This window comes from Ictalurus punctatus, chromosome 9 (genome assembly GCF_001660625.3).
Source record: "Ictalurus punctatus breed USDA103 chromosome 9, Coco_2.0, whole genome shotgun sequence".
Classification (NCBI taxonomy): Eukaryota; Metazoa; Chordata; class Actinopteri; order Siluriformes; family Ictaluridae; genus Ictalurus; species Ictalurus punctatus.
In genome coordinates, this window is record NC_030424.2 from 10,073,945 (window position 1) to 10,092,767 (window position 18,823).

An 18,823-nucleotide genomic window follows, 5' to 3' on the forward strand; every position below is an offset into this window, starting at 1 on the left:
TATCAAAAGGCATTATAAGTGGTCTTAGTGAAACATGTAGTGACATTAATCCCCTCTTGTATATGTCCTTGTATTAAGTGATTCTTTTTGACAAAGCGCAAATAGATACGTTTATGTGCAAGAGAGCGAGCAACACTGAGATTTTCTGAGTGATGTCACACTCAGAAGGTGTGTCTATGCTGACGATCAAAGAGCACCATATTTGGGCAGTTTGCATTGGACTGTGTCTCTCCTGGCAGTGAAGCAAAGACCAAAACCAGACAGAAACATGAGCAGCTTAACACCACTTTTGACCAATGAGTACACAGAACTATGAGGGGAGCTACAGCTAAACAAACATTTACGCACTGCTTAACAATGAACACGGCGAGCAGAGCCCGAACATTACGCAGTACAAGAGGGAGTCTAATTTGCTTCACAAAACCTGGCCAAGTCCTCTTCGAAAACGGAGATGGTGGAGTCCCTCTCTACTGCATGATTAAGGTCAAGTGACTTTTCTCCTCACAGCATGTTAAGAAAGGTGCAGTAAGAGTAAGTAATATTTTAGCTGCCATTCAGACGTGTCAGATGCCAACTGGTGATGAACCTGCAGCTCTTTCATTTGCTTTAAATAAATGACAACCAAGTCATAAGCACAAAGAACACAACTTTGCAGTACATTTTGAACAAAGTCTATACAGTCTTTGGACAATAATTCTAGGAACAATTCTGAAAATGGTTTTGGTCTGGAGGAGTTTTATCTGTTGGTGGGTTGAGTTGGAAATTGTGTCAGCAAAGTCAGAGCTCCAGCCAAGCCCTACATGTATTGCTCTGTTGTAAATATGCACCTGGTTAAAATCCTGACAGGTGGACAAAGTAGTCAAGATTTACTATGATGGAGTAGGATTTTGGTACAGCCCATCATTACCTTCCCATCTGTGGTCCAGACCAGACAGGAAACAATGCAAGGCTGTGAGCGAAGAACGTAATGATTTAAGGCAGCTGCAAAACCTGGAAGTGTCAGCACATTCCTTACAGAGGTTGCCATACCTCTGGAAACCCAAGTACAGCCAAAAATACTCCAATTTTCAGGAGAAAACGGCTCCTTCTGGCATAGCCATCAATCACAGCTCATTATGTAGTACTGAATGGAGGGGAAAAACATTCATGAAGAATTAGGATATGTGGGTGACAACCTAGAACACGTAATTCACTCCTAAACAGTAGTTGTTTGTTGTGGGTGGGATAAAAACTGCTACATGGTTGATAAAAACAAAGCTTAAGACTGGGTTAGGACAATTTGGACAATTAGAACAATTTCTGTAACCAGCTGTGGTGAGTCAAGGTGGCTATAAATTACAGAATGGTATGCAGCACAGGCAAAGCCATATTTAGCCATGAATTACTAGGTGTCTCAGTAATCTCCATGACCACTAGTAATTCCTGTAGTAGTACCAGAATCATGAAACGACCTGGCACTTCTGTACCTAGTGCCGTTGCTCATTCCTACCCACTAGCTAGTTCTCCACTATTGCATGACCGCTACCAACCTGGAAGAACAAATCCAACACGTTTCCTCTGTGATGTGTTACGCCAGCCACCACATCCTTGCAACATAATAGGACAGCCGAAGATGTTTAGAGGACATGCCAACTGTCCTTTTCTGTATATGCGAGCTCAAAAAAAAATCCCACGGCCGGCTAGGTCTGTCTGACAGGGAAGATAATAATGCCATCCCTCCCACCCAAAGTTCACGGCCAATTACGTTCTATTAGGTTTCCAGTCATGGATGGTTATAATACGAGCTCAAACCTGTGAATGCTTACACCATTTGGCATCCATGGGAGACCGTAATTTTGTTCAGATTGTGCAGAACTTATTACTCCTGCCTGATGCTCCTGATACATCTGAATAGAGCTTCTGAAATTGTGACTCGCCTTCTGCTGCTGAGGATGGTCCCACATGGAGACTCTACAGTATTTAGCTGAAATTATCCACTAAAATGAGGGTGAGACTTGGGCATGAACTGTTTTTGGAAAGTGCAAATTTGTACTTTAGAACTACTGCTCATAGTAAACATCCTTTCAACATACTTAATACTATTTGATTTTAAAGCGCACAATTGGAGCAATGACTTATAATCTCATTATTCAATGTCACCCAGATGATAAGTCTAGTTAGTTCCTCATGTCATGTCAAAGAGTTTGTCCTTGCCACGGTCACCTTTGGATTGCTCATTATGAATCGAAATATAATCTGGATTTCTGTTAAACTTTGTGTGTGTGTGTGTGTGTGTGTGTGTGTGGGGGGGGGGGGGGGGGGGTCGTCTATTGGTGAATATACTATACAAATAATTGAATTGAATTGAGCACAGCACTACTCAGCAAATAAGATTTCTCTTTTGTATGTTACCTCAAAGATACTCCCACTTAGTGTTGTGAACGCACTTAAAACACCACCATTCCTCATTCAATAATGCAGCTTGGTACAAAAGAATGTAATGTCATAGGGTTCAAATAGTGTTGCACACTTACAAAAATAAAACCACCAAAACCAGTCAGCTCCATGCCAAAACCACATTTTAGCCCAAGGTTCCACCAGCAATAAAACTCTTCATAAATGAGCAGAGGAAACCACACTGACTTCAGCAAGAACAATGAACTGCACCTGACAAATCAGATGACGCTTCAGTGCTCCTGCTCTCCTTCATGGTGTGAAAGTCTTAATTCCTTTTCCACACTAAAGATCATTTCACACCAGCTAAGGCTCTGCTGAGCAGTACAGACCTGTCATTTATACTCATCCAAAGCTTTTACACAGCTGAATATGATATGGAAGAACGAGAAGATTCAAATCTCAAGACTTGAAATTAACACTCACTAAGAACCATCTACATTCCTAATAACTAAAGGAAGTTATTAACTGATAACTGACACATGTCAAATAATGTCATGTCATCTTGTAACTGCCAGATTTCTTAAAAAGTAGTCACACAAGCAGCTGTGACGAACAGAAAATGTTTAGGTACTGCAAGGAACCCCTTTACTCACCTCTACAATACTGCGCAAGTCCCTTACATACATCCTTTCTGTTTCAATAATCTCCATGACCACTCGGTCCACATAAGTTAGTTGAGAATTAGGTGCCATCACTACAGTGGCGACAGGCGAAGGTCCGTCCAGGCTTGGTGGCAGTGTAATGGCTCCAGCAGTGCTTGCGTTGTTGTTAAACTGGCCCGCAACAGGGTCTGGCCTTGGTCTCTTGCTTGCAGACCTCAGTGGGGCTAGATGTTCATTAGGTTCCTCAGGAGGGCTAAGCTCCAGGTTGATGTCAGTTTCAGTCGGTAGGGAGGGCGAAGACTGGGGACAGTGGGATGCACTGAACAGGCTGCTCTGGCCCTCTCCAGAGGAGCCTGAGGAGATGGACACGGTGCTCACTGGCCGCTCATTATCAGAGTGTTCGATGGACAGCGAGTAGTAGTCAGCCAGGATAGGGTCATGGCCACTCAAGGAAGAGTCCGTGGACAAGCGAGGAGATTCTGTGGTGGTGAATGCAAAGGAGAAGAGAGACATTTATTAAGTCAAAAATGCATTTATGTTTTATGTACCATGGCATTTATACATATTTTTTAAAATTACATTTGAAAAATGCATTTAAATGCATTGATAATGAATTTACTGCACCAAAATACAGTATAGTACTTCGAAAACCACACATCTGCATATATTTGCTTTGGATTGACCTCAATAAATTTCTAAGTAGTTTTATTTAACCTTTCCAGAAAAAAGAAAATATCAAGCGCTTATAGCCAAACAGTTTTTTTCCAGTGTTCATAAATTCAAATGAAATGTTTCAGTTTTTCCAGACATTAAATATATAAATATATAAATTTCAGGTTGTTCATTTCAGCGCTCACATTCGATCTGATTCAGTTTGCATAATTCACTCCGAAAAAAAAATTAGCAGGGACAGGCAACAGCAATCAAGCCTGGAATGAAAGACTCTGATTGGCTGGATATTTGTTTATTGAATTATTAACAATTCAATGGCTTTTAAATTTCAAAACTTTGTCTCTCTATTGCTCCTATATGCTTCTTATTTCATTCAGACAATAATACATGTATACTCTACCATCTGAAATATTACTGAACCATGACGTAATACATTTTGAGAAATTTGACAAGCATGCTCATTTTTTGTGAAATAAAAACGGAGCGTAGTAATGGAATTAAACTTTTACTGCTAAGTGCATATCATTGGGAATACAGTTTTCAGCACTCTAATTCTACATTAATAACCTCTTTTGAATGTCACAGGAATGACACAGGATTTCACTCTAACAAAGAACGCTTTCACTCAGTAGAGACAGCCCACTGGGAAGCAGTATGTAATGTATGACCTTTCCAAAAACAATTTTTCTTTACAGTAACTAACCCCATTAGCCAAATAACCCATGACACTTCAGAGTGGAGTGATTTTCAGCTATGATTACTGACCAGGAATAATTTCCACTTCCTCTCCATGTCTGCACTGAAGCCAGTTGAACCTGAAAGGGAAGAAAAGGCCTTGGGAAAGAGGGGATTTTTGGGATTTCGGGGTCATGTTTATATAGAGTGTAAACCAGTGCTCAAGTCCATAATAAACAGTGAGATCATCTACTTGGTGTTAGCATGCATGGAAAACGTGGAAGCCCATCACATGATCTCTGCCTAATTTCCATTTTCCATTCACCCTAACTCAAGGCCTCAGCATACTTAATGTGGACATGATGTCCGTGAGGGTTGTGCAAAGCTAGCAAGCTCATACTTGCAGCGGTTATGTATTGGCCAATGCATACATATGCTATTAAATTTTCAGGACAATTTCCATGATAACATGAAGCTGACTGCTGCTGCTTCTCAACATTATTCATATAGGAATGAACTGGAATTCGACATTACGGTCCCGCTTTCCACCTAACTCCTACTCACCCAAGTAGCGCTGTACAGACTTGCAGAGATGACATCAGTATGACGTTACAGTATAACCAGACTGTTTACCAGTGCACAGGTTAGTAGGCTGACTCAAGCCTCTGCACATTCACAGGAAGGACAAACACCTGCCATACAATCTCAGACTCTATGACTCAGGTTTGAGCTCAGGAAGCTACCACAGTCATACATACATAGAAATACCCCATGAAAATCCTCACAAATAATCCTGTGTTGTCATTTCAAAATGGTGTTAGGACAGATTAAAAAGAATGCACAATAGTTGTTCTGTGTTCTGCTTGATGCAAACAGGTTCAACTTTCAATTTCCTTCCTGCATTAAGCAATGGTTAGGGTGAGGCAGAAACAATCCTTAGCACCGTGGTGAGAAAAGGCTGACTCAGACACAGACACACACACGCACACCAAGACAGTTAAAACTGATGTGTGGTCTGGGCAGGCCCTGTAAGTAGTAAAGAAATAAGACAACACAAATATTCCTGTAAAGCCTGTACCAAACTGTTCTGACATGTCAAGTCTTATTGTGCTCCATTAAATAAAAAGAAAAAAACTGCTTCCATTAAGTACACAATCATACTGGAATTTTAACAGCAGTAGCAACATAACCACACAAGCTTCTCATTTTAGTCAACAAATCAAGCAATATACCCAATTCTGCTCTGCATAATCCTCAACGCCACATCAATACATTAAATACATATCAGGCATATCATCAGGATCATCAGGATACGAGGAAGTAACTTCCATAATGTGCATTTGTCTGTAAATTGGCACACAATGTATCTGAAAATGTCTGAATTCCTTCTACTGCTGCAATCATGAGTTACAACAATAAAGATGGGTGAACCCATTCCAGAATCAGCCAAGCAAGCCCAAGCCATGACAGTACCTCCACCGTGCTTGACCGATGACCTTGTACAGAGCATCCGGAAAGTATTCACAGCGCTTCACTTTTTCCACATTTTGTTATGTTACAGCTTTGTTCCAAAATAGATTAAATTCATTATTTTCCTAATTTTCAAAACTCTACAAACAATACCCCATAATGACAACGTGAAAGAAGTTTGTTTGAAATCTTTGCAAATTTATAAAAAAAAAAACAAAAAAAAAAACTCATAAGTATTCACAGCCTTTGCCATGACACTCAAAATTGAGCTCAGGTGCATCCTGTTTCCACTGATCATCCTTGAGATGTTTCTACAACTTGATTGGAGTCCACCTGTGGTAAATTCAGTTGATTGGACATGATTTATAAAAAGGCACACACCTGTCTATATAAGGTTCCACAGTTAACAATGCATGTCAGAGCACAAACCAAGCCATGAAGTCCAAGGAACTGTCTGTAGACCTCCGAGACAGGACTGTATCGAGGCACAGATCTGGGGAAGGGTACATAAACATTTCTGTAGCATTGACGGTCACAATGAGCACAGTGGCCTCAATCATCCGTAAATGGAAGAAGTTTGGAACCACCAGGACTCTTCCTAGAGCTAGCCACCCAGCCAAACTGAGCGATCGGGGGAGAAGGGCCTTAGACAGGGAGGTGATCAAACACCCGATGGTCACTCTAACAGAGCTCCAGCGTGTCTCTGTGGAGAGAGGAGAACCTTCCAGAAGAACAACCATCTCTGCAGCACTCCACCAATCAGGCCTGTATGGTAGAGTGGCCAGACGGAAGCCACTCCTCAGTAAAAGGCACATGACAGCCCGCCTGGAGCTTGCCAAAGGCACCTGAAGGACTCTCAGACCATGAGAAACAAAAAGATAGAACTCTTTGGCCTGAATGGCAAGCATCATGTCTGGAGGAAACCAGGCACCAGTCAGACTAGTCAAGATCGAGGGAAAGATGAATGCAGCAATGTACAGAGATATCCCTGATGAAAACCTGCTCCAGAGCGCTCTGGACCTCAGACTGGGGCGAAGGTTCATCTTCCAACAGGACAACGACCCTAAGCACACAGCCAAGAAAACAAAGGAGTGGCTACAGGACAACACTGTGAATGTCTTTGAGTGGCCCAGCCAGAGCCCAGACTTGAACCCGATTGAACATCTCTGGAGAGATCTGAAAATAGCTGTGCACCGACGCTCCCCATCCAACCTGATGGAGCTCGAGAGGTCCTGCAAAGAAGAATGGGAGAAACTGCCCAAAAATAGGTGTGCCAAGCTTGTAGCATCATACTCAAAAAGACTTGAGGCTGTAATTGGTGCCAAAGGTGCTTCAACAAAGTATTGACCAAAGGCTGTGAATACTTATGTACATGTGCTTTTTTGTTTTTTATTTTTAATAAATTTGCAAAGATTTCAAACAAACTTCTTTCATGTTGTCATTATGGGGTATTGTTTGTAGAATTTTGAGGAAAATAATGAATTTAATCCATTTTGGAATAAGGCTGTAACATAACAAAATGTGGAAAAAGTGAAGCGCTGTGAATACTTTCCGGATGCACTGTATGTTTTGGATCACGAGCAGATCCTTTCTTATTCCACACGCTGGCCTTTACATGACTTTGATAGAGGTTCCTCTTGAGGTTAAAATATTAAAAATTGTTGTACTGTCTATGCCCCATTCTTGTGCAATGGCTCTAATCGTTTTTTCTCTCTTTTCTCAGCTTCAAAATGGCTCACTTTTCTCCCAGAGACAGCTCTCTGGTCTTCATGTTGGTTTATCCTTTTTAACAACAAATGCTGTCTGAACAGGTGAAACTCAGGATTCAAACCAAGAGTAGACATTCTGGGCTATTAATTGTTTAAACAATCAATCTACCAGGCCACACCTGAAAACAAGAAACACCTTTCCAAGTTACTTTCCAATATTTTTGATCACGTGAAAAATGGGTGGATTGAAACAAATGGTGCCATGTTCCAAGTTGTTTAAAACATCTAGATGTAAAAAGATTCTCCATTTGCCTTGACAGAAATCGAGGGAGGTTGTGTGTCGGTTAATATTGGAGAGTTCGGTCAAGCATTCCAGATTAATATGTCTCACCTCCAGGTTTATTGGCGAGAAAAATACCGCTCTTTTGGCCTATTGTTTGAGAGATAACTCATACTAACGTACTTCAGTTTTAAATGTTAAATTGCTGCTATACAAAATAAGTCAAAGTTGGCAGGTCTGGTGATATATTCAGAGGATGCTGTGGCACTGGGTGCAGTGCAATATAGTGTAGCGTTGATTAATATTTTACAACGCACAAGCCTAACGCCTGGTTCACGCATACTTCGTTTGCTGTGCGGAAGCAGCACGCACCATTGTGCTTTCACCTAAGACGCGTCTGCAGTGCGCTACTGATCCGCGGAGGTGGAGAGAGACAAGACTTTGAATGAAGTTTATAGCAACACAGTATACAGTAATACAATCTTTCATAGACATTCATGTTTAAACAATAATTATATACACAACATAATATACCATTCATTCCATATATATAATTCTATACACACACACACACACACACACACACACATTACGTTGCTCAAGTATTTAAACATGGTACTTCTCTTACGTGAAAAGGTAGTATCACATACATTTTAAATGAAAACCTAGCATCCACACGAACAGCCGGGGAAACTTCCTCCCATATCTGTTCTTTTGCATTGAAATCTTTATACAAGAAATCCTGCAGGTCATACACAACTTTTGCTGACCACCAGCCTGTCACATGATTGCTGCTTTCTGCTGAGATGAAAGTGTCCCCCCTCACCCACACATTATAAAACATGCTGTGTAGTGTATTTCACATTTAAAATATATATACTTTTAGATATCTTTTTGACCGCATTAGTTATTTTTATTAGTTATTAACTCCTGGTAAGTGTTTTGGTTTTCTTTGCTTTACCCCGGACTTAAAAGTAATAAGATGATTGTGAAAAACAGTACTATACTTTCATTTACAGTGATAATATCATTTATGGTGATATTACTACATTTTCACGTCAATTCATGTTCATTTTGACCATGACCCATGCACTATCACTTTAATTCAACGTGTGCAGCACAGCAAAAATAGATCGGTGTACTGCTGCACCGCGCTGCATCCCTGTGCAGTGTGAATGCTCCAAATTGTTAACATGGGCACGCGGGGGGTCGGCGGGGTAGGAGAGAGGAAAAAAACCAAAAACACAAAAAAACCACAGCATACGTACTGCAAACGGAGTATATGTGAACCTGGCTTAAAACATACATTGATCATCCTAGTTTTGACTCTATGAAACATTTCTTCGCTGTCTTTATTATGTCTGTTGTTATGTCTCTCCCCCGATCTCCTCCCACAGACCACACACTGGAAACCGATCTAGAGGGAGATGTCTCTCGTTCTCTCTCTCTCTCTCTCTCTCTCTGTCACACACAAACACACTTTTGTTACTTTTCTATTAAAACCAGATCTCGTAATGTGGCTACATCATGGCTTGTAGAACCTATTTTTCGGATTGTTTTCTTTACAACCCTACTAATCATGGAGAACAGTCTTTATATGATATGGTGTTGTATTTGGTATATGGTATTTCATCTTGGAGTAGTTTGTATTATCAGAACCCACAAAAGTGAAAGAGCAAGTTCTCTACCTACAGGAGGGTCATGTCACATTCTACCTCTTATTTATCTATTATAATTTCTGTGGATGGTCTTTGAGACACATATGAAGCCTAAGAGCAGGCTAAAATGATCTGCTATACATACAGGAAATCGATCCATATATATGGATCTTCATCTTCAGTTCTTACTGAAGTGCTCTACAGTTAGTCCCTGGATCCTTCTTCAAATTTGCTATGGATATTCTGCCTTGACCGTAAACTAAATAAAAAGTGCTGTCTGGATATGTTTAAGTACATCCTGTTTTAGTAGTCTTGTGTTGTTTGCACACGTTTGCACGTGCACTTTATGTAGAAATGTGTAGGTCTTATTTAGTTCGGTGTCGTCTCATGTGGTTAGTGTGTTGTTTTATGTAGCACCATGGACCTGGAGGAACGTTGTTTCGTTTCACTGTGCACTGGACCAGTTGTATATGATTGAAATGACAAAAGCCACTGGACTTGACGTATATTTAAGCCAACCTGAAAAGTATATTGAAACAAAAAACAAAATAAACAAACAAACAGTACTGCTGAAAAGTAGCTAATCATTAGCCGACATGTTTTGAAAATGGCCTTCTTAGCAGGTGGCCACATTCCATCTGTGGCCAACAACAAAATTCCTCACACCTGACAGAGCACCAATTTACATTCTTTCACAGCAAGGACAGTTTTCAGAAACTCAAGTCCCCCCCCTCACATGAACATCACTTAATGCTGAGACCAGGGCAAAAAGAACAGCAGGTCAAAGCGGAAATGAAGAACAGTGAGCAATTCTGTCCAGACATCAGACTGAGACATGCACAGACTGGCAAAGCTGATGCTTACTAAGATGAGCAGGAAATATATATATATGTCAGAGAAATGACTCAAAGACTTGTTTTATTTCAGCCTGCAGGCACACATTTCAGTTACACAATATCCACTGATAGCTGAGATAAGTGACTTCATTTCACGTTATGGGAAGCACTGTGACTTTCAGTGCCATTTACGGAAAAAAACAGATGTTCTGTAAAACAAAAACTGCATGTGTATCTCTATAACTAGAACCTTCTAAGGTGGGTGTGTACTGGATTCTTGAGATATTATGCCATTAAAAGGTCTATGTGTTTCAGGAATTTAATCCTTTAATCTCAAACATCGAACTTCTTTGTGTAACCATTAATCTCATTTTGACCAGAATTTACTGCAACATGTGAAACTGGATTCCTTATCACGTCTTTCCTCAAGGAGCACAGGAGGAAACGGCATTATCATCAGAATAATCTAAGGGAAGGAAAAAAAACAACTCGCTAATTATTAACTCGAGTTGTAGTATTCGGAAAGTTTAAAGTGTGCGTAAGCTCATGAATAAATACGGTCCAGGTTTAGTTATTTCAGCTAACTCAATATTTCACGCAATGGAAAAAAATGCTTATTATCGTATTTCCATCTTATTTTTCCAATAATTTTTTTTTTTAAAAAACACCCAGTCTCAGTTAAACAGCATTAATAATAGACAACACTGACCACGGTTACATGGACAGCAGTAATCTAATCACTGACCTTATTCTGAATAAGACAATATTGTGATTAAGGTGTTTACATGAGCCAGTCACTTTTAGAATACTCCTTTCATGTTCCCGTGTTACATGTTATAGAACATAAATCGATTAACAGCACACGTCATTACGTGCCCACGCCACGCCGTCCGACGTCCCTCCAGAATTTCACGTATCAACATACAGTTCATCTCCGTTATGGTACCGTATACAGTTTTGGGAGTTTTTATTTTATTTTAAATTTTTACGAACGCTTCAAGTGCAGTTAATTATTTGTCATGCTATACGTGCAAATAGACATGATAATGCGACTAAAACAGGAATACTCCACATGTCTTAATTCCATTTGTGTTTACTTCGAATATGACTTTAGTCTGATTAAGATAATAAAAAATTGCTGTTTACATGCTAGTTTCTTAATCAGAGTATTGTCTTAAGCGGGTTAATATTGGATTATTGTTGTCCATGTAAACGAATTGACTAATCCGACATTCAATGTCGGTATTAAGCCACATTATATCAGCAGAAAAATGAATCCGACAAATAGCAGCATTGTTGGATCAGATATCATAGAAAGACAACAAACCTAACTGTGAAATAACTAATCTGAAATATCGCATACAGCGCAACATAATGAAATGTAAAGTTACGTAAAAAAGTAGGTCATGTGGTACCAAGAGTAGCCATCCAAGTTACCATAACGACTATTAGTTAGCTATTAGCCATTTAGCATTATACAGCAATTACAGCTTATTTATTACAAACGGTCACACAATTGCACTGTTATATTTATTTATTTAGTTAGTTAGTTAGTTAAATCAAAGGAAAAACCCAAAAGCTGTGGTTCTGTGTAAGGCATGTTGATGGCTATGCTCTCTGTAGAGCAATAAAGTGTGAGCACTTTAAGTACGGTCATTTTTGCTGTTCATCTTAAATAATGCCATTACAATTAAAAAACAAAACAAAAACATTCTCTCATTTTAAAGCTTATTAGTTGTTAACAAATGTTAGATCAGTATCGGTCTATACTCTAGGTTTTAGTACTGGTATTAGAAAAGAAAAATTGAAATCATGCCATCACTAGTTAATATAAAATGACATCTCTCTCTTATTACTTGCCTGACTGCCAGGTATTAGTTAAATCTACAAGAAGACATTAATACTTCTCCACTGCACTCTGTTCTGCACATAATAAAAAGCATAAGCAATTTAGCATGAACAATTTACTATACAGAAGCAGCGTCATTCATATATATATAAATATATATATATATATATATATAAATAAAAACTCCACTGTGTTTACATCTAAACATAACCAAATTTAATGCAGAACAGTGTGTCAACTCATGAATGCCAAATTCTATGGCTTGCTCCAGGATGTATCCTGCCCATTTAGCTGTGATCATGCTTCAATCGTACTGTAAGAGCATGCCATGCAAATTTCATCTAGACGTGAAGGCTGGTTTTTTTTTTCGTCTCGCCCAAATTTTCCACACAGTCAAAGCCGTTACCATGGAGCCTTCACATAGGGCAAACATGAAAATATCCTCAGTAGAGGTCAAAAACGTAGAATAATAGATAAGGTTCATATTGAAGAGCAAATATATAAATCAAATACATCTAAGGATGCTGCCATACTGTACGATGTCTTAATGCGTTACTGATCAGGAAATAGTAATAGTAAATACATGGGTGCAAAAAACATAGTAGCACAGAAGTAAAAGACATTAACATACCTAGAGAGTGAGGTGAATGGAAAACATCTGTCTGTTTAACCCAGGTATTAACTATTACAGGTGAGAAATTCCAAATGTCTCCCTGCAGACACGCAATGAACAAAATATTTCTGCCAAGTTAAAAAAAGTTCTCTCTGAATGTAACCAGTCGACTCCCAAACTTCAGGGCATGAGCGATAATCTGACTAATGTGAGCTGATAGAGGAGACAATGCCACTCCCCGAAACGATCAAGACACTCCTTTAGCACACTATTAAAACAGCCCCGATAACGTCATTCATCCTCATCAAACTTTAGGACTCCTATCCTATACAAACCGCCCCATAAAACACCATCATTAAACTTCAAAAGAAAAAGTAACCTTACCTCAGATTAGACTCCTGGAACTCTTGCTCAATACAACAATATAGGGTAGCAGAAATGTATTTCCCCAGCATCAGCTTTTGGAAAATACAAAATGTGCAAAGATGTTCTTCCACATGATTTTTTCTGCAGGAACCAGGAACCTTAGGCAGTGTTAACATGCACTTACAGGGAAATTTGAGGCCAGGGCATTGGCCTCATGCAAATCTCTTCCTAGTAGAAAACAGTCCGTGACGGCACAGAGGTGGCTGACGGCTCTGTGAGGGTACAGTTGGCTTTCATAAATGTTCTACGCGATATCGTTTGCATCATTTGCTTTGCGTAAGCGTGGGTCTCAAAGTACTGATAATTCTGCTAATTCCACATTAACATTTCATACAAGGAGGAAAGGCAGAAAATATGCAGGGTAAGCACAAATCTTACAAAGAAATAAAAAGTATCGCAGTAAACATAGGAGAGTAACATTTTGGGCTTCTTAGATTTTCGCAAAAAACAAAAACAAAAGTAAGAACGTTGATTAGATGGAGCAGACCAATGGTATAAGCAGATAATATACACAAACACGTCTTCAGGCAGATTCATAAGGATAATAATTTAGCAGTCAATTTAGTAGTCCGAGTCTCTGTTTTATACAAAAGCCAACAGATGGCAAACAACCCTTCATAAGCTTAGACATAGACCTAAAGTCCCCATGAAATTGCTTTCTTTGATTCCGCATGTTTGCATATTTCCAGGTAGTCAGTGTGAAGAGGGGTGTTGAAGTGACATACTTACTCAAGAGCCATTAGCATCTGAGATGCACTACACCTCTGACAAATTTTAACAAACTGGACAATAGCTTAGCAAACTAAGTAAACATGGAGAACAGCAAAGAGTTTCAGTGAAAGACTCTTTATGTGTAGGATCTCTCACCTCCATCGCCACTCATAGCATGGGCGATACTCTAGTCTAGACCAGTGGTCACCAACCTTGTTTCTGGAGATTCTCCTTCCTGAATACTTCACTTTACCTAACTATGTTGTCATTGCCTTAAGAAGATCTTGCTAAACTGAAATGTGTGTTAGATTTTGATTTGAGATGAAACCTGCAGGAAAATAGATCTCAAGGAAGAGGTTTGTGACCACCCTAGACAGTGAGATGCCATGTTCACTTACTCCTACTGATGGAGACGCCCCAATGGCGTGTAACGAAGGAAATCATGTTCTTGTTCAGTCTAAAGTAGCCAGATACTCGGGCATTGAATGACCTGAGGTTTATACAATATATATATATGAGGTTTATACAAATATATATATATATATATATATATATATATATATATATATATATATATATATATATATATATATATATATATATATATATATATATATATATATATATATATATAAATTTTATAAAAGAGCCTGTGAAGAAACATCAACTATTTTTTCTCAACCACGTAATAGTTAGCTATTGTGTGGGAAGATGCACAGACAAAAAGGCACAAAGCATGTTTGCTGATAACGGGCACACACCATACTGGGAGCAAAACCCACCCCTGGGGGAGGGACATACAAGTACAGGTCCGCTTAGAGAGACCGAACTAGCTACATTAATCTCTTCAGACAATTCATCAACTTGCATACTAGATCCCGTACCTACATGTTTGTTTAAACAGATTTGTCCAGGAGTAATTGAACCACTTCTAAATATAATAAATTCTTCCCTAAGCACTGGCTATGTACCTAAATCACTTAAATTAGCAGTTATTAAACCCTTGATTAAAAAACCTGATCTTGACCCGTCTCAATTGTCCAGCTATAGACCAATATCAAATCTCCCCTTCATCTCTAAGATTTTAGAAAAGGTTGTAGCAAAGCAGTTATGCTCGTACTTAGATAGGAATAACATTCATGAAATGTATCAGTCAGGATTTAGACCTCATCATAGCACAGAGACAGCGTTAGTTAAAGTAGTAAATGACCTTCTACTGACTTACGATCAGGGTTGTGTCTCGCTGCTTGTGTTACTCGACCTTAAAATACTAACAATTTACACCAATCATCCTGTTCAAAAGTTTACATCCCCCTGGCTCTTAATGTATTGTGTTACCTTCTTGAGCATCAGTGAATGTTGAATATAGTCTTGTGGACTAAATAAAAACATAGGATTTTTATGATCCCTCTTATTTTGTTAATAGTATTAAGATTTAACAGATTCTGCAAGGGGTATGCAAACTTTTGGCCACAACTGTAACTGGATGAGCATTAATACAAGACTTGCACAAGATGAACCATCATAATTAAAAAAAGAAAAATTTTTGTTCTACATATACTATTTTCTTGGTGTCCATAAAAATGAAGGACTGGCACAAAAAGCTTTGAAACATCAATTTTGATTTCAGGAGCAGTTTAATCACAACTCAGTTTACATCTTGAATACAAAACCAGCACCAGCACCAGCACCCTGTTCAGGCAGTAGCAAAAGACCATGATCCTGGAAGCAGGAAAGCAAATATAGTTATTCCGTGAGAGATTCTAAGGGTGAGCGAGACAAAACAAATTGACACATCGGGGACAAAAAGCCATACTTGTCACTGTATTCCCCTTTGGAAGTTTAGCACAATTCAGGCTACAGTCTCACCTCTAGACAGAAGCTGATTTTGCTTGGTTAGACAATGAAGAAGAATTTTACCAAATAGTCATTCATCCAGTTCATAATTACATACATAAATGTCTAGGATTCCAGATAAAAAGGGGAAGTGGTAGCACAATGGTTAGGACATTGGACTTCTGATCGGAAGGTCGTGAGTTTGCCAAGCTGCCACTGCTGGGCCTTTAAGCAAGGCCCTTAACCATCAACCGCTCAGTTGTATAAAAAATTTGATAATTATAAGTCGCTCTGGATAAGGGCATCTGACAAATGCTGCAACAACAAAGCAACACATACTTTGAAGTGGGGAAAATAAAATACTAATTTGGACGTTCCATCCCATGTGCTTACCATAGGTCCCTCAAGAACATAACTATAACTCGCTCTTTTTAAACATACAGAGATCACAGACCATCACATGCCATCAACACTAGCTCTAACTTTGACAAAGAATTCAGTTCAAGCATCCACATTACACCAAAGAACCGAAACACCATATCTCGCTATCTTCTTCTTCACGCAAACCCCACAATTTAAAACCACTTAGTGTTTGCGTCTCTACTTTTGCCTTATAATTTGAAAAGATTGCTGGGCTCAGGGAGGAACAGAGCCAAATACCCAGATAGCAACAGACGGAAAATTTTTGACAAAGGCCAAGGAACAGTCAACTTCTCAAAAACATCACAGAAAAACTGTGGTTAGCATGAACATTAATTAAAATCTACATCTTCCTGGCAGATATGTCAAATTACATCAGAGATAATCAGCTAATGATCACCTTGAAATACAAGACAGAGATTCCACTAGAGAAAGGTATTTTCTAATAACAGGAGTGTAACCCTAAACCATCAAACAGCCCACACATCAAATGGGTTGCCATAGCTTAATTCCTAAAAAAACAACAACAACAAAAAAAAACTTTTCCCAAAACATGGTAGATTCCTTCAAAAGGTTCAATGCAGAATGCCAGCACAATCAGCCTAACTTTCAATAAGAACAGCAGGAGCCTATAGAGCCAATTAACCCCAATGGTATTACACAGACCTTCCTGTCCCCTTCTGAAGTACCTCCATTCAAATCTCCACTTCCTTCCAACAACATCGGCCATCTGTCAGATGGAGAGGGTGTAGAGGTGTAAACTCATTGCAAACTTTAGCAGTGAGGCTGAAAATCCACATTAGACCCTCAGCCTGGGTGACACACGGTGCAAAGTGAGATGTGGCAATACTACTGAATGGACACCATAAAATGAAAACGTTTTAAACACTTCTCCAAAACTTGGTTGAGAACACTGTCCCTCAGTTAAAAAGGGATAGTTGGAGGAAATCTCCATGGCTACATGGAATGCCTCATTAAGCTAATGGGCACAATAACTGCCTTCCCTCTCACACTAACCACCCCCCAGCCTTATCAATAGCTCTTTTGCTCCGGACAAACTAGCAGTTCCTAACAAAAGTGCAATGGACCGACAGAAAGTCAAAAGCTAAATCACTGTAATCCGATGGTAATCCACTTTCCAAAGGTTTTGGAAATGCAAGCTATTGTGATGCAGAAAAATATGTGAGAAAATAATGAGAGAAGGGTGGGTTGTGCATTAGCGCAATAAAAAGACAGTAAATTCCTGTCCAAAGCCTTCTTTCATCACTTGTCTTTGCTAGACTGCAGCATTCATGCATGGGACATATGCTATTCTTCTCTGGTCACAGCTGAATAGAGGAGATTTTAGTAGACCCTGCGCCTGGGGCAGGAATGTGGTGAAAGTCATGAAGGCTTTGGATCTTTATCATCCTGCTAAAGACATCAACTAGATCTGGAGTCAAGTTTGCTGGTTCCCGAAAGGCCTGAGGTTAACTCCCATCTATCATGAGTTTCAAAATGAATCAGGGTTTCAGAATATGTTTTTCAATTCCACAAAAGACCAGAGAGAGCAATGTTCTGTTAGACCAAGATCACTTTAATTACTTTTATATATCTAGACTGATATAGACTGATTCTAATCTATATGTTATACATACCAAACATTAGACTAATATTTTAAAGACCAAATATTTTTTATAATTGCGACCATATCCATTCTTTCCTCAGCCTCATTCCTGAAGCCCACCATTCCCTCCATATCAACCGGTCATTTATTAAATCATAGAACAAAGCCTGGTGAATTCAGAGATGGTGCTGAATGAAGCAGTCATTGTGTAAAACTAGGTAGGACTCTCCTCTCCCTAGTCCCAGGCTCTTCTCGGCCCATGTTGATTATGAAACACGAGATAAGAGATGGAGCCAGAGACATATTGGCATTCTTCAACAAGTGGTACATCAGTGCCAGTGCCAAGCACATTCACCAGCCAGCCAGCCAAAATAAAGACTTATTGATGGATGATATCCTACAAATAAATAGGCTGGGTTCATTAATATTTCCAATAAATAAATAAAAAAGAAAGAAAAAAAGATTTTTTTTCCTGAATCTGGATATTAATCACTGCACTGCAATAACTGCATTGCAAAACCACAAATGTTAAGTTAATAAAAGCCAAGTCTAGCAAGCCAGACTAGATAAAATTGATGAGAACTACCTATTTTCACAGAGGGAGTTTGACTGACAGTGCAAGTAGATCTAGCCATGTTTAGTACCAGTTCTTTTCCCTCCAACCATTTTATTTGACACAAACCATTGCAAACAAATCTGTTATGCTATGAGCTTTATTTCTATCCAGTGATTATACAGTGGGGGAAATAAGTATTGAACACATCAGCATTTTTTTCAGTAAATATATTTCCAATGAGGCTATTCACATGAAATTTTCACCAGACATCAGTATTAACTCAAGAAATCCAGAAATATAAAGAATTCACAACATTAAAGTCCATAAATAAAGTTATGTGTAATAAAGTGGAATGACACAGGAAAAAAGACTTGAACATGCTAACTGAATTTTTTTTTAATACTTAGTGGAGAAGCCTTTGTTTGTAATGACGGCTTCAAGACACTTCCTGTATGAAGAAATTAATCA

General features: G+C 39.0%; 1 protein-coding gene across 3 annotated transcripts in view; it reads right to left on the bottom strand.

Annotated features, from left to right (window-relative positions):
• LOC108269610 (pleckstrin homology domain-containing family G member 3) overlaps window positions 1-18,823 on the bottom strand; it is a 51,220-nt gene that overhangs the window by 22,454 nt on the left and 9,943 nt on the right. For all 3 annotated transcript variants that reach the window (XM_053682454.1, XM_053682455.1, XM_017475563.3), the window contains exon 3: window positions 3,030-3,517. In XM_053682454.1, the coding sequence (XP_053538429.1) occupies window positions 3,030-3,517 (488 nt within the window). The remainder of the gene's footprint in view (window positions 1-3,029; window positions 3,518-18,823) is intronic.